General features: G+C 36.3%; 1 protein-coding gene across 8 annotated transcripts in view; it reads right to left on the bottom strand.

Annotated features, from left to right (window-relative positions):
- The window catches only part of MPHOSPH9 (M-phase phosphoprotein 9), a 31,879-nt gene that overhangs the window by 11,564 nt on the left and 7,272 nt on the right, over positions 1–13,043 (bottom strand). For 7 of the 8 annotated variants that reach the window (XM_068412334.1, XM_068412332.1, XM_068412336.1 and 4 more), the window contains 9 exons: positions 11,654–12,174; positions 9,631–9,751; positions 7,289–7,379; positions 5,920–6,026; positions 5,365–5,490; positions 4,115–4,551; positions 3,013–3,171; positions 1,811–1,898; positions 791–1,006 (listed from right to left, as the gene is read on the bottom strand). In XM_068412334.1, coding sequence (XP_068268435.1) covers positions 791–1,006; positions 1,811–1,898; positions 3,013–3,171; positions 4,115–4,551; positions 5,365–5,490; positions 5,920–6,026; positions 7,289–7,379; positions 9,631–9,751; positions 11,654–12,174 — 1,866 coding nt within the window. The remainder of the gene's footprint in view (positions 1–790; positions 1,007–1,810; positions 1,899–3,012; positions 3,172–4,114; positions 4,552–5,364; positions 5,491–5,919; positions 6,027–7,288; positions 7,380–9,630; positions 9,752–11,653; positions 12,175–13,043) is intronic. The other variant, XM_068412337.1, reaches the window with a different exon arrangement.

The raw sequence follows: 13,043 nt of genomic DNA, 5'->3' as shown, positions 1-13,043 counted from the left end.
CTGCTGTAAAATCATCTAAATTGCTTGCCTAACATATGCCAAAGCACTACAGGGGATACTGAGTGTACTTTAATAGTATTTGTTAAGTTCTAGCATCTTCTAATTGGAACAAAAAGTTATAGACAGGACAAGGGGAGACAGAGTTACTTACACAATGTATTTCTGATTTTCAAATTATTTATCTCGAAAGAAACTGAAGGGGCTGAAGGAACCGGTAAAATTCCTCACTGAATTTAAAGCTGACTTTGTATTTTGAAATTTCAATTGTAAAAAAGGAGTTAAAGCATGAAGTAGCTTTTCCAGCTACTATTCATTTTGCCAATCCATTTAAACATTCCATAGAGCTATTACTGAAGAATCAGAGGAACAATTCCTTTGATTCAGTCTAAAATAATACACAATTAGCAGTTTAGCAAGTTGTGATGACTTATGAAAAATTCAGTCCATCCCCACTAAGCTTAAAAGAGGAAAAAATAACTTTCTAAAATAATTTCCTGTAATACCTCTAAAAATAAAATGAGCTAATAGCATGTAGAGTAATAAAATACCTGAGACAGACTATGACAAGTGTTATCACATCAAGTACACACTTGTTGCCTTAAATAATTGTTTTTAAATATCTGTTAGGTCCATAGCATCACCAAACACCTAGCCTACTAAGTAGTTAGCTGAATAATTTCTGTTCTTAGTTGTGCATTAACACTTTACAATCACAGGCTTTGAGTAGTTTTCCAAAACACACAGGACTTGCTGTGCAACCGTGAACACCACTGCCCATTATCTTACTTACATTTTGAAACATTTTGTTTTCTTCCTTTAGCCTTATATTTTTATGATCAGATAACTTGTAAGCCTTCTCAAATGCTTCCTCTAGATCTTTAAGCCTCGATTTTAGTCGACTGATAGTGTTATCCTTCTCTTTATTGTTTGTGCGCATTTCTTCAATACGTTCTTGCAAAACTTTGGACGTGTTACTGACTGCATAAAAGCGTTCTCTCCAATCTGCCTGTAGGAGAAAAAACATGAATTATAATGCTTACCTAGCAGATTTTTTTTATTTCAATACAAAGCATAATCTAAGATCATCTCAATAGAAAACAAGGGTACATCTGTATATGAACTAAACAAGATTTTTGCTCGTTTCTGTGATGTATAAAGAATGAAAATGAAGACTAAAAACCAAAAAGATGTATTTATCTTATAGGAGTTAAAATATCTAGAGGTCAGGCCTCTAATCCCATCTGATTCTCTTGCTTCCAAGCATAGAAAAATGTCTAAAAAAGGTGGAATGAATTAATCTCTCCAAGTATCTAACTTTCTCATGAAAGTGTCCTGTTCTTTGACCAATAAATGCAGCTATGTGGTCATAAGCAAACTGGACCCAGCCAAAAAAACCATATAAATATACTCAGAAAGAGTATTTTTGCCCCAGTGCAGATGAGATCTGCTTTTATCACAGCTCTAATAAGAAATCAAAGAGAAAGTAATTAAAACAAAATAAATTTTAAAAAAAAAAAATAAAGAGAGACATCATAAAAACATCACAATACTTCACTTTTAAACTTTGTTTAATCCCTGCTGACCTGGAAAGGTTGTTCATAAGCAAAAGTGATGATGATTCAAGTAGGGAGTCTTAAGAAATTCAGCTAGGAAAGTCACTGGTGTAACATATTGGCTGATGTCATATATTAAGGAGAAAGGTTGAAAATAAAAAGAGAAAGATAGGGAAAGAGATCAGCTTAATAATGAGCAAGTGCATTCTCTTACCCTTTTAGTTAAAAAGCAACTTGATTTAAGAACATGTACTTACCACTTGCTTTTCTAGCATATTATTTTTATTCTCAAGGGCTTCTATGCGAGCACTTGCTTCATTCAGAGCCGCATCTAAGTGGTCACACCTATTTAGAACATACAGATTACAAAAATCTCTTGACATTTTAAAATAATAAATCTACATTTTATAGCCTTCTTTCCTTCCTCAAGCATCCCCACAAATTTTGGTGCCTCCCATAGTCTTCGGCCACTGCAGCGAGCACTCAGCGTCCCTGCTCGGAAGGGCTGTGGTGCTCACGGCGGGCAAGCAGCAAACTGGGAACGCGTGCAGAGACTCCAGATGACTCAGAGCATGAGAGCTGCAGAACCAAAAGCAGCCGAGATGCACTAGAGCAGAGTTCCACTTCAGCTAATTGATGATGCTGTGTGATAATTAATGACTGAATTCATAATCACAAGCTACTTTAACTCAATAAATGACTGCTCAGAAGTCACTTTTAATAGTTAGACCACACTAGTGCTGGAACATAAGTACAAAAGAGTCCCAAATCCCAACAAAAGAGTCCCAAAGTCCCCCACTTTTTCAATTATTCTGAAGGGCATAAATTTTGTAAAGCATTTTAGCGTCTAAATTTACAGTATGTATTTTGACTGGCAATAAGGATATAAAAATCACATCGAACTTCTATATATAGCAAACATTCAAGCTATACCTAATGGAATATATAGGTGAGGCACACAGACTTCAGTAGTAATATCTGGTCAAAGAGCATTGACTGGCAAATTGGCTTTATAAAGCTACCAATGAATTTAAGACTGGTCCTGTATCATCTGTAGTTTTGACATGAAAGGTAAAGAAGGATGGTGTTCACCAGCATGACAGACAAGCACTACTTACAACATGGATACTTCCATTACAAATTGCTTAGGACTACCTCTGCCTGCCAGCCTTTCTTGGGCAAAATTTATGCTGGCTTCAGCAGAAGTCAGGTCAAACAAGACTCTAGTCCAAACATCACACTTGCTGCCTAACAATGATTTTAAACTGATCTTAAACAGCTGCATTAAATAATGCAAAATGCATATTTAATAGGAAAATAGTAGTATCATAGATGCAAGAAATCTTCAGAATTGAAGAGTGACAAACTTTTCAAGATATTCTAAATGAGCATACTCAGTTTTTAAAGCAGAAAGAATACCATGTCACAGGGGAAGAGGACTAGTAAGGACAAACAGTACCTGTCAGCAAGATTTTCATTGATTTTCTTCAAGTCTTCAGATGAAGCAGTTTTATGGCTTGCCTCCAGCTGCTGTTTTAAGCTATGTATCTCGGAGTCATAGTAAGCTCGTAGATCAGCTATGTGTCGAGCATGTTTTTCCCTCAAGCTCTGCCTAATCCTATTTTCAAAATTAAGAACAAAAAAATTCCCAGCTATCCACATGACCGTGCATTGCTGTACTCATTCACACAATGAACTCAGCATATATCTCTCTTACAGAACTTTGTTGCATTCAAATAAAAAGCAACGAAAGCTTCGTCATCTAAGGCAGTGGTGTCAGACATCTAAGCCTTGCACAGAAGTATTCACATTAATACAAATATTAATAATATAATATATACAAATAAAATACAAAGCTTTATGCTCTTTTCTCTCCTTTGCTATGCACTAGAAACTACGCATGTAAAATTAAAATAGGAAAACCCAAACACTGAACTATCTTGGAACCATGACCCCTACATAAGCCCTCATGCATGGAGTATATGCCATGTCTGCTTGTCCATGTGCAAATCATGAGCTTCGATAGTGAATGGGGGATATTTATTTTTCCCAAGTACAGTAATTCTGTGCTTCTCCCACCATTTGACTCTAAATAGGAACCCAGAACCCCCACAGAACTTTCAAATTCTCTGCCTAAGTTACTTCCTTCATAGGCTGTATGAGGGAGTTATGTATTTTTATTTTAATGTATAAAAAGAAATAACCAAAGCATTAAAACATACAAAATTGTTTTGCCTTCCAGTTAAGGCTTTGACATCCAAGGAACACAGAGCACCAATATTGTGCCTTAGATTAAACAGTATGGTCTAAAGAAGATACAATTGTATTTCTTTAGACTGTATTATTTAAAGAAGTGGAAAATGTCTGATATATTTATACACCACCTGTACTTCAGGGGAAGAAAAAGAAGAAAAAAGGGAAAAAAGCGCAGCAATGTCCAGCTATGTTCTAAGCAAACAGAACTCACATATTTTGTTCTTTTTACTAGTATTGTTAAATTTCAATTCTTTCATGAAAGTACAACTCTACAACTTTTAAAAAAGAAAAAAAAAATTACTTACTTTGACATTACCACAGGATCTTCAACAGATGTCACTGAAAGACTATATTCTGGCAAACTGTTGTCAGCACACCGAGTAACAGAAGATGGAGTTAGAGTCAGTGTTTCTTCCTCCTCAGTGTTGACTAAATTATCATTATTAGCATCCGTATATGCCACTGGAAAGGGACAGCTGGTCTTGCTTTCATTTTGGAATGTGTGATTTCTCCAGAGGTCCAAATCCACAGCTCTGCTGCTGGCAGAGTGTTTTGAAGAATCGTCTAACTGAGATGAATTACTTGTCTGTGAAAAAGAGTCTGTGTCACTATGACTTGAAAATCCGGGCTCCACCATAGAGTCTGGAGAAAAAGGAGTATTCTCTTCAGGAATATTGAAAAAACAGCGTCCTGGGTTCTGCTGACCTGGTTTCATATGCAGGGTTGGGTCCAACGTCAAAATCTAGGAAATAAGTTATAATGATAAAAAAATTGTGATGTAACTTTTGTTCTTGTAAACGGAGTTTATCTGAAGACTTTAGTAATCCATATAATCTATTGCAGGAATTATATTGAGTATTACGACAATCATTTGGTAGTGACAAGGAAGATGAAGGGACCTGTAACAGCTTAGATGATGATACATATTCCCAACATTTGCAACTTGAGTTTCTAAGTTTCCATTAAGAATAAAAGACATATCTACCATCTGTAGCTGTCTAGAAAACCTTTGAAATTTCAGTTATGTAAATAGAAGGACTATGATGTCTGCTTGTAGGTTGAAACAACAACTTTGTACAGTTACAAAAATCACTTCATGGATTATATGAACAAGACAGTCACACAGTAGCCATCATTACTGGATTCTGTACGAGACTGAAAGCTGTATAAAGAAACAGATACGATAAAGAATATTTCTACAACCTGTGCCTCTTCTGTTTCATGGGTGGAAAGAACTTGTCTTGTGGGAAGCAGTAAGAAGACCCTGCTTCTGTGACTGCAGTTCCACGTGCATTTCATCAGCTGCAACCTCAAAATAAGCAGATTCATCCCTGCCCCATCCTCAAGGTTGTGTAGCAAAGGTGCTTGCTTACCCAGGGTATTCTTAGAGGTTCTTTTCAGCTGGATCCCTTCCCAATCTGGTTCATCACACGGCTGCACAAATTGCTGTTCCAGCATAACACTGGAGGTGGCAGCAGGGGCCAATTAATGTGAAACCAGTATGTAACCTATCATATCTTCAAACTGAGACGTGAAGTAAAAAAATCAGTGTTACCTCTGGTGGGTGACTTGACTGAGAAGAAGGTATAAAATTCTGGTCTGGCAGCTGCTTGTTTTCCCTTTGTCTTTTATGATAAATATCCTTCAATGATGATAGTTTTGTTTCATCAACAGAAGACAACTTCAACAGGAAAAATTGCTACATTAGTTTATCTGAACACACAATCCTCCATCCCCAACATCGATAAACAAGTTGTAGGGTGGGTTTAGCTAAGAAAGCAGTTCAGAAGAGAAGAAGGATTTATTCAATGCACACAATTTTTAAAAGGGTCTTTAATGAGGCACATACACCTTTAATATACTAGTTAGTCTTTTTACCTCCTATACACACAATTTATTTTAAATGACAACAGGAGGTCAATAAATTGCAAGTTACTTTAGTGGGAGTAAATGAATAAGAAAGGAATGAGAGACTGAGCTCAAAAAAAGAAAAAAAAAAGATTTTCTCACAGAAAAGTGAGCTTCTGGAGGGCTGGTTCTTTCCATCACAGAAAAAAGCAAAGATGACAAGCAACTATAAGATAACTTTCAAAACACGTACAAAGTTTACCTGATCTGGTGATACTTCCATGGAGAAACTACTAGCGAACTCGCTTCTGAAATTCTCTGGTAAAAAGTGATACATCTCCTTTTCATCTAATTTCCAGTATGAAAGTCCTGATAAGAAGAAACAATGAAACGAAAAAAAAAGTTACAAATTTCAAGCTCACGGCTATAGAACAGGAATCCATTAGTAAAACATTACTTTGTCAGCTAACAAGAATGCTGTATTAATTATTTGCATCTATTCCTTAGGAATGTCACTAAAGCATTTGTTACCAGAAGTTACAAAGGTCTCAATGCAAAGCACAAGCAACATAATCAGTATTACATCACACAGCATCAGTAACGAAAACTACAAATCAGTGAAAACATGCAGATTTACTCTTCGGTGTTCAAGGAAGAAATCCTCATTTACTACAAACTGTTCTATTTCTACTGATTTCAGTATAGCACTTAAATCTTGTATTACCCAAGGAATATCCCTAGATACTACAAATTCTTTGGTTTGGTACTCAACAGCACTCTACAGGATGCAAAAAGACAGACTACCAGGACTAGGAGGAACGGCACAAGAGGAACAGATACAGTCTCAATCCCACTTCAATTTATTATATATGTCCCTCTCTCAATAGGTTGTGAAGAAGCAACAAATATACACAGTTTGCAGGGCTGCATCTCTGTGCCCCTGTTTGTTACCGAAATTAATCCACTCTGTTACAATCAAAATACGTGAATTAGCTGTTCAGCTTTCACCAAAAAAAAAATCACCACCAACAAAAACACAGCACCACAAAAACAAACCCCGACACCACAAATGACCACCACCAACCACCGCACACACACACCTCCCAAGAGAACAAAAGCAAAATCATACCAAAACACAAAGAAGCAACTCCCTCCCAATTAAAGAATCACCACATGACACATTGCGTTATTTTGTTCTTGTCTATTCACACAATTACTGAATCATGCCCTTGGCTTTGAGGAATTCTGCCTCTATTACCACGCACTGCTGTGATTGCTAGAGCAGTGATGCTAATATTTGAAAGATCATTTGATACGCCACCATGATTTTAATAGTAATTACATTATTGAAACAGTTTTAAACATAAAGCTTAGCTTTGAAATGTTGAGAAATTTGAAGAAAAAGAATTGTGGCATGTCCTACATCTGCCAGCAGTGATACACAGGAGCTGCCATCAGTTTGAAACGCAAGGGCAAGAAAAGCAGAATTATGCTGTATCAAAGCTGAATAGCTTGTCGGTGCTCAAACCCTCCTCACCTGCCCAAAGTCATTGGAGATGCATTCTAGTAAGAATTTTAAAAAATGAGAATTCAAAAGAAAAGGAAATTTAAGTTCAATAAATTAACTATACCTGACGCTTCAGACACTAAGGAATTCGGACTTTCCTTCGGTTGATTGAGGTAAAAGGTGTAAGGTGGCAAAGCAGCATCAGTAAGGTTTGTCTAAAATTACAAAGGAAAAACAAATTTATAAGGAAAATTGCAATGCAAGAAAAAAAAAAAATCAAGGGTACAATTTTTTTTAAATTGCATGTAAATGTTATTAGTCTTTTTAAGCAGAGATTAAATTTAATTATACAGCATGATCCAAAAGTATCAATTTATATTCAGGGCAAACACAGTCAAAAGGGGAACTAAGCTAAGCCACACAGAAAATATCAGTATCTTTTAATTAAGTCATGTGCCTCTCCACTTACGGAGCATTTTTGAGATTAACTGTTACAAAAATACACATTTTGGACAGTCATCTCAACTTTCTTGCTCTTTAAGAGGTGTAAGTGTATAGAGGGATGACTTACCAGTAAAGTGTTACTCTTTCCTCATCCTAAGATTGGAATTTCTTATATTCAGCTGTTATGACTCCACCTACCACAAATCCGGAGGTAAACACTGTCTATCATTTCAGATAGCCAAGATACTACATAGTCTCTTTCTCATCACTCCAAACTTCCTAAGCAACCTCCCCAGCTAATTATAGAAACAACTCTCAAAAGGGTGGGACCAACACATGGGGAAAAAAAAAAAAAAAAAAAAAAAAAAAATCACAGAATTCAAGATTTGCTGCAACTCTCCTCTTCCTTAATCAAAGAAAGACGTGTCATTGATGTAACACAGTGATACAAGAGCAACTGAGTAAGGGCAGCTTTACAACGATCACATTGCTCTTTTCTACCGTACTTAGGACTTTTTGTTCTGTTAGAGCAGCTTAACAGTCATGCTACTTGGCAAATTTACACAGATTATACAACTGAGGACTAAAACAAGATAGTAACCATTGAGTTAACGAAAGTAAGTAAGAAAAAAAATTAGAACTAAAGCTTTTTCAAGTTTTTGCATTAAGTACCATCTCACCTCAAGGCTATTTTGTCCCTCTTAATGTTTTTATTTAGGTATTCTCCTTTGCCTAAGGAGGAAGAAAGGAAAATGAAGGGGTATCAACTGAATTCTTACAGAGGAATATAAAGATGAAGGTATTTTCAAAAGCTGAGAGAAAAAAGCAACAATCCACAGCAGATAAATTTGACTCCTGGTTTGAAATACCCCCTTATAGTAACATCTTGTTTCCACTGACAACAGAAGACTAGAGACAGCAAGCCCAAACAGCTACTCTTACCCTTTCTGGATCACCCTCAAAGTGACCACAGGAAAGAAAACAGACCCTACATTGAATCAAGTGATTCATATTTGCTAGTTCTCCTATTCTCTTGTAGGTGGAGTCACTCACAGAGTTTCAAGAATTATTTCCTTAAAAATAGCATAAGGAGAGAGGTTTCTGACAATCGATACACTCAAAGTGTTTCTAAAACTTCAGAGTTACATGTATGATGATTACTTGTACAACCAGGTTGCATAATGTCCTTTTGGATCAGAAATATTATATGTGATTCAACTTCCCTCTTCAAAATAATCATATTTGTGGACATACACAATTATTAACTCAAGAATATGGTGGGAACAAACCAAATTCTTCTCAACAGAATTCTGAGACGATTCAGCAGTCGCAGCCATAGGCATTACTACAAATGGTTCTAGATTTCCTAAATGTCTGTTGTGGGGGTTGGTTACTTTGGTGTGCTTGGACTAGTTCAATTTCGCCACATCATAGTCACACACAGGCATAAAAGAATGTGTTATTCTTACATAAACAATACAAAAAAAGAAAAAAAAAGTTTGGATTTTAGTATAAGAGACTGCTAAGAACACTACAAAAGCCCAAAGCAAACAAAACCAAAAAAATCCCTGCAACTTAAAATCACAATCAGAAAGAATGTTATCTGTCCTGAACAAAGTGGCTAACGCCTCCAGACGCAAAGAGTTCTGTGTACTAAGAGAGACATGACCAGCTGAAATCAAAGATCCTTCCAAAAATTATAGGGCACAATAAATTACCATGACCTGAAGCTTCAATTGAGAATGTGACTATTATCTCTATAAGGAAAGAAAATGTGCCACTTAGGTAAACTAAGACAAAAATTAGGCAAGGAATATATTAAGCCAAAATAGCTATATGAGTGAGTATAGAATGATTCAAGAAGAAAACTCTGCCCCCATGAACTTTAAACATATAAATGGGAACACTACTACTCAAATGCTGAAAGCATACGCTGAACCAGAACATCCTAAAACACTGAAAAAATACCAGTGACAAGAATAAAATTAGAAAAACATCATAAAATAAAATAGACACACTTACATTCTGAAGCGGTAATTTCTTTGCTTGCTCCTTTTCTTGCATAGAGTTCACATATGCTTCTGCATTTATTCTTTTTGGTTGGTTTTGTTTCAACTTTTGTGCCCATGACGTTAAAGATTTACTGTATGGTAAGAAACACACACATATACCATAAGTACATATGCCCTTTTCAGTGGAGATATGAAATTAATTTCTTCTTCAAGGTGAAACATAGGCACTACAACTCCACTGCCTTTGTGCATTTTTGAGGAACAATATGAAGTAATGAATGCTGAAATGTTTTAGGGCTCTTTTTTTAAAAAGTAAACCAAAACAACCGCAACAAAAAACACAAACAAATCACTGAAAGGAACGAAGCTAATCAACTGCACCCATAATCGAAATTGTTTTCCTACTTAAAAAAAAATCGTAACAAAGTGCACATATTTTCAGTCAGGTAACTATTTTTTGGTCTGTTCAAGCAGATACTAATCAAAACCACAAAATTAAGCTGGAATGTAAATGCTGTGTTTTTTCTTATTGTGTTATCAGTCTGGTTGTAAAGATGATGTCAGCTAAGATACACTAAGGAGGCTTTCCAACTCAAGAGAATCTTCAAGGATAAGAGCGAAACGAGATATAGAAGGAAACAGAAAAAAAAAAAGCAGAAGAACAGAAACTAACAGAGACATCCTGAAATTCTTCTTAGAGGTAGATGTGGAACAATTTTCCCATTTTGTTGAAAAGTGACACTACGAAAAACTACATATTGTCCCAGTTTTGGATATACACTGGAAAGAATGAAAAAAGGTTACAACTAAAAATTAAAAAAACCAAAACAAAACAACACACACACACACACAACAAAACACCCCCAAAATCAGTCTGGGTTAACTGGACTATTCCATTTCGGTTTGAACCCTTTCTTCCTTCCAATTGAGTTCATAATACAAAACAGAAAGCACTTTCAAAGACAAAACTTGTACTTTTTTATAAAAAGGACAAAAAGTCATACATAAATGATTTCCAAAGTTGTCTTAGAAAGGTTTTTCAAACTGAAAAACACTCCTGAATTGAGCTTCTCCAGCTCCAAGCTCCCCGGCACTCCATGAATTGCAGCTACTCCCCCCATGGAACTGTGCAACACGAATCAAATACTGGAACAAATCCCAACAGAAGGGAGTAAGAGAACATACATATCAACAGGGTTATGATCTACCCTATATGCTGAGATAACTTATTTCCAAACCAAATCCTCTAAAGAAAGCTGGTTCGGTGTTTTATTACATACTAGCAAAATGCAAGTTCATTTTCATGATTCTCTGTTTATCCAACAGAGAGAATGTTTTTATCTCTGCAAACTACTATCAGGGACTCACAGGCAACATGCTGCCCACAAGATCCCTGATAAAGCTCATGGCCACATGAAGCCACTGCCATTACAGTCCAGGCTGACAGGGAGAGTAAAGTACATGGTTAAATTCTGTGCAACTACAGCTGTGCTTGGTCAGTATTATTGCCAAATCAGCTGGCCAGTCTTTCAAAAAAATCTTGGTAGATCCACCCACCTGTTGAATAGAGCAAAGCAAACAAAGATCTACCAAAAAAAACCAACAGAAAAACCCAAACATGTTTGGCTGTTGTCTGATACAATTTATTACTGTAACACATACATATAAGCCAGCAAAAAAGACTCCTTGAGCACAACAGCAAAACATCAGTCATAACACTGGTAATCAGCACCTAAAATTCTGGTCCACGGATAAACACTATATGCAAACTCTATCTTAGCTCATATTTGCAGAAGAAACTAGACTTTCATATTTTTCCCCAACATATCTACAACAGAGAAACACTGCAGATGCCAACATGCATCACGCAGAAACATCAGGCTAAACAAATAACTTTATCTACAAAGCAGTATAGTATTTTTTACAATCAAAAGGTTCCATTCAAGTCTTACATGTTTCCAGTTACCAATGTCTGTTTACTGAATGGGGACTGTCTACAATGAATTCACATATTAGGAAAGTTTATCACTTACCTGGGGTTTTTCCCACATTGAGCTTCATCAACTTTATGTTCAAACTCAGCAGGAAAAACTAAAATATCATTCTTTCCTGATGAAAAATTTTCCTCTGTTTTTTTTGGTAAAAGTTCTCTTTCATTTTGAACACTGGCTACAACAGCGTCACTCTGCAACACTGCTACGTCACCCTGTCCTTGGGAAGTTTCCTCCACGTAGTCTGTGCACTTGTTGATGTCGTTAGATTTGCCAGGGTTCAGTTCGGAGGCAGAAAGGGTACCATACCCACTGTTCATTGAAGCATCGTTTGCAAAACATTCCTGATGCAGATCAGATGCATTCAGCTGACTTTCTGCTTCATTAGATCTAAGTTGATTGACAACACACTCATTTCCTTCAAAGATTTCAGAACGCATCCCCATTTGACTTTCTAGTGATGAAAAAGTGTCTGTAAGCTTGGCAGGCAAACTTCTGCTCTTGTCGGCACCCCAACTGTTGGTCTGCAATTTCATTAACTGCCTTATCTCATCCTGAATCAGCTGTAGAAAAAGAAAAGGCAAAATTCCAGTGAGATTGTGCTACAAATCACATTTATATTTTGATGCATCTTGAATTCATGTTATTAGGGAGAGAGTAAGAGTACTTATGCGAAATAACTCAAACTTTTCAATGTGGAGAAGACATGTCATGCATAAAATAGATATATGCATACTGTGCATAACAGTAAAATGTGCATGGTGACAGTCCCTAATTCCATGCAGTGAATTATAGGTCTCAGTAGTCATTTATTAATGTAAAAAACCATGCATGCATGTATTCACTACATGCCTTCAGAACTAGTTACCTACCAGCCAGCTAAAGAAACATAACCTATCTAGGTATGTCATTAGAAGTGGACAGAAGCCTTTTGCTAAATTTAGTTCTAAAAGAATTTATAACTCAGATATACCATTTAAAGATTGCAAGGATGCTTTAACGGAAGTGTAAACCATTACTCTATTACGCTAATAGGAATAATATACCTCTGTAAGATTATTTGCATTAAAATTTAAAATATCTGATATAGATACTATGTTACTGGGTGGTTCACATAATACAAAGATCTACATTTTGATTGTTTTGGTATCTGATGGAGCGGAGCAAACGTGTAACCAGATCACTAGATTTAACAGGTTACTCTTCCGTCTACAGTGTCTGCAAAGAGTTGTTTCAGTGTATCAGATCAGTAATTTTTTTTTTAAAGTTTTACAGTTGTGCACTGGTATACAGAAACAGCTCTGAGGAACAACTAATGCTTTTGTCAAGCGCTACAAAAAGACTTCACACTCGTGCCCATGGCTGGGTCCTTTGGCCAGCGACCAGCACTTCTGCAGTTACATTGAGATTACTGAACTCCACATGAGCACAC

The sequence above is a fragment of the Nyctibius grandis genome, chromosome 14 (assembly GCF_013368605.1).
Source record: "Nyctibius grandis isolate bNycGra1 chromosome 14, bNycGra1.pri, whole genome shotgun sequence".
Taxonomy (NCBI): domain Eukaryota; kingdom Metazoa; phylum Chordata; class Aves; order Nyctibiiformes; family Nyctibiidae; genus Nyctibius; species Nyctibius grandis.
The sequence above is the reverse complement of the archived record's forward strand: the minus strand, read 5'-3'. Positions and strand labels throughout refer to the sequence as shown.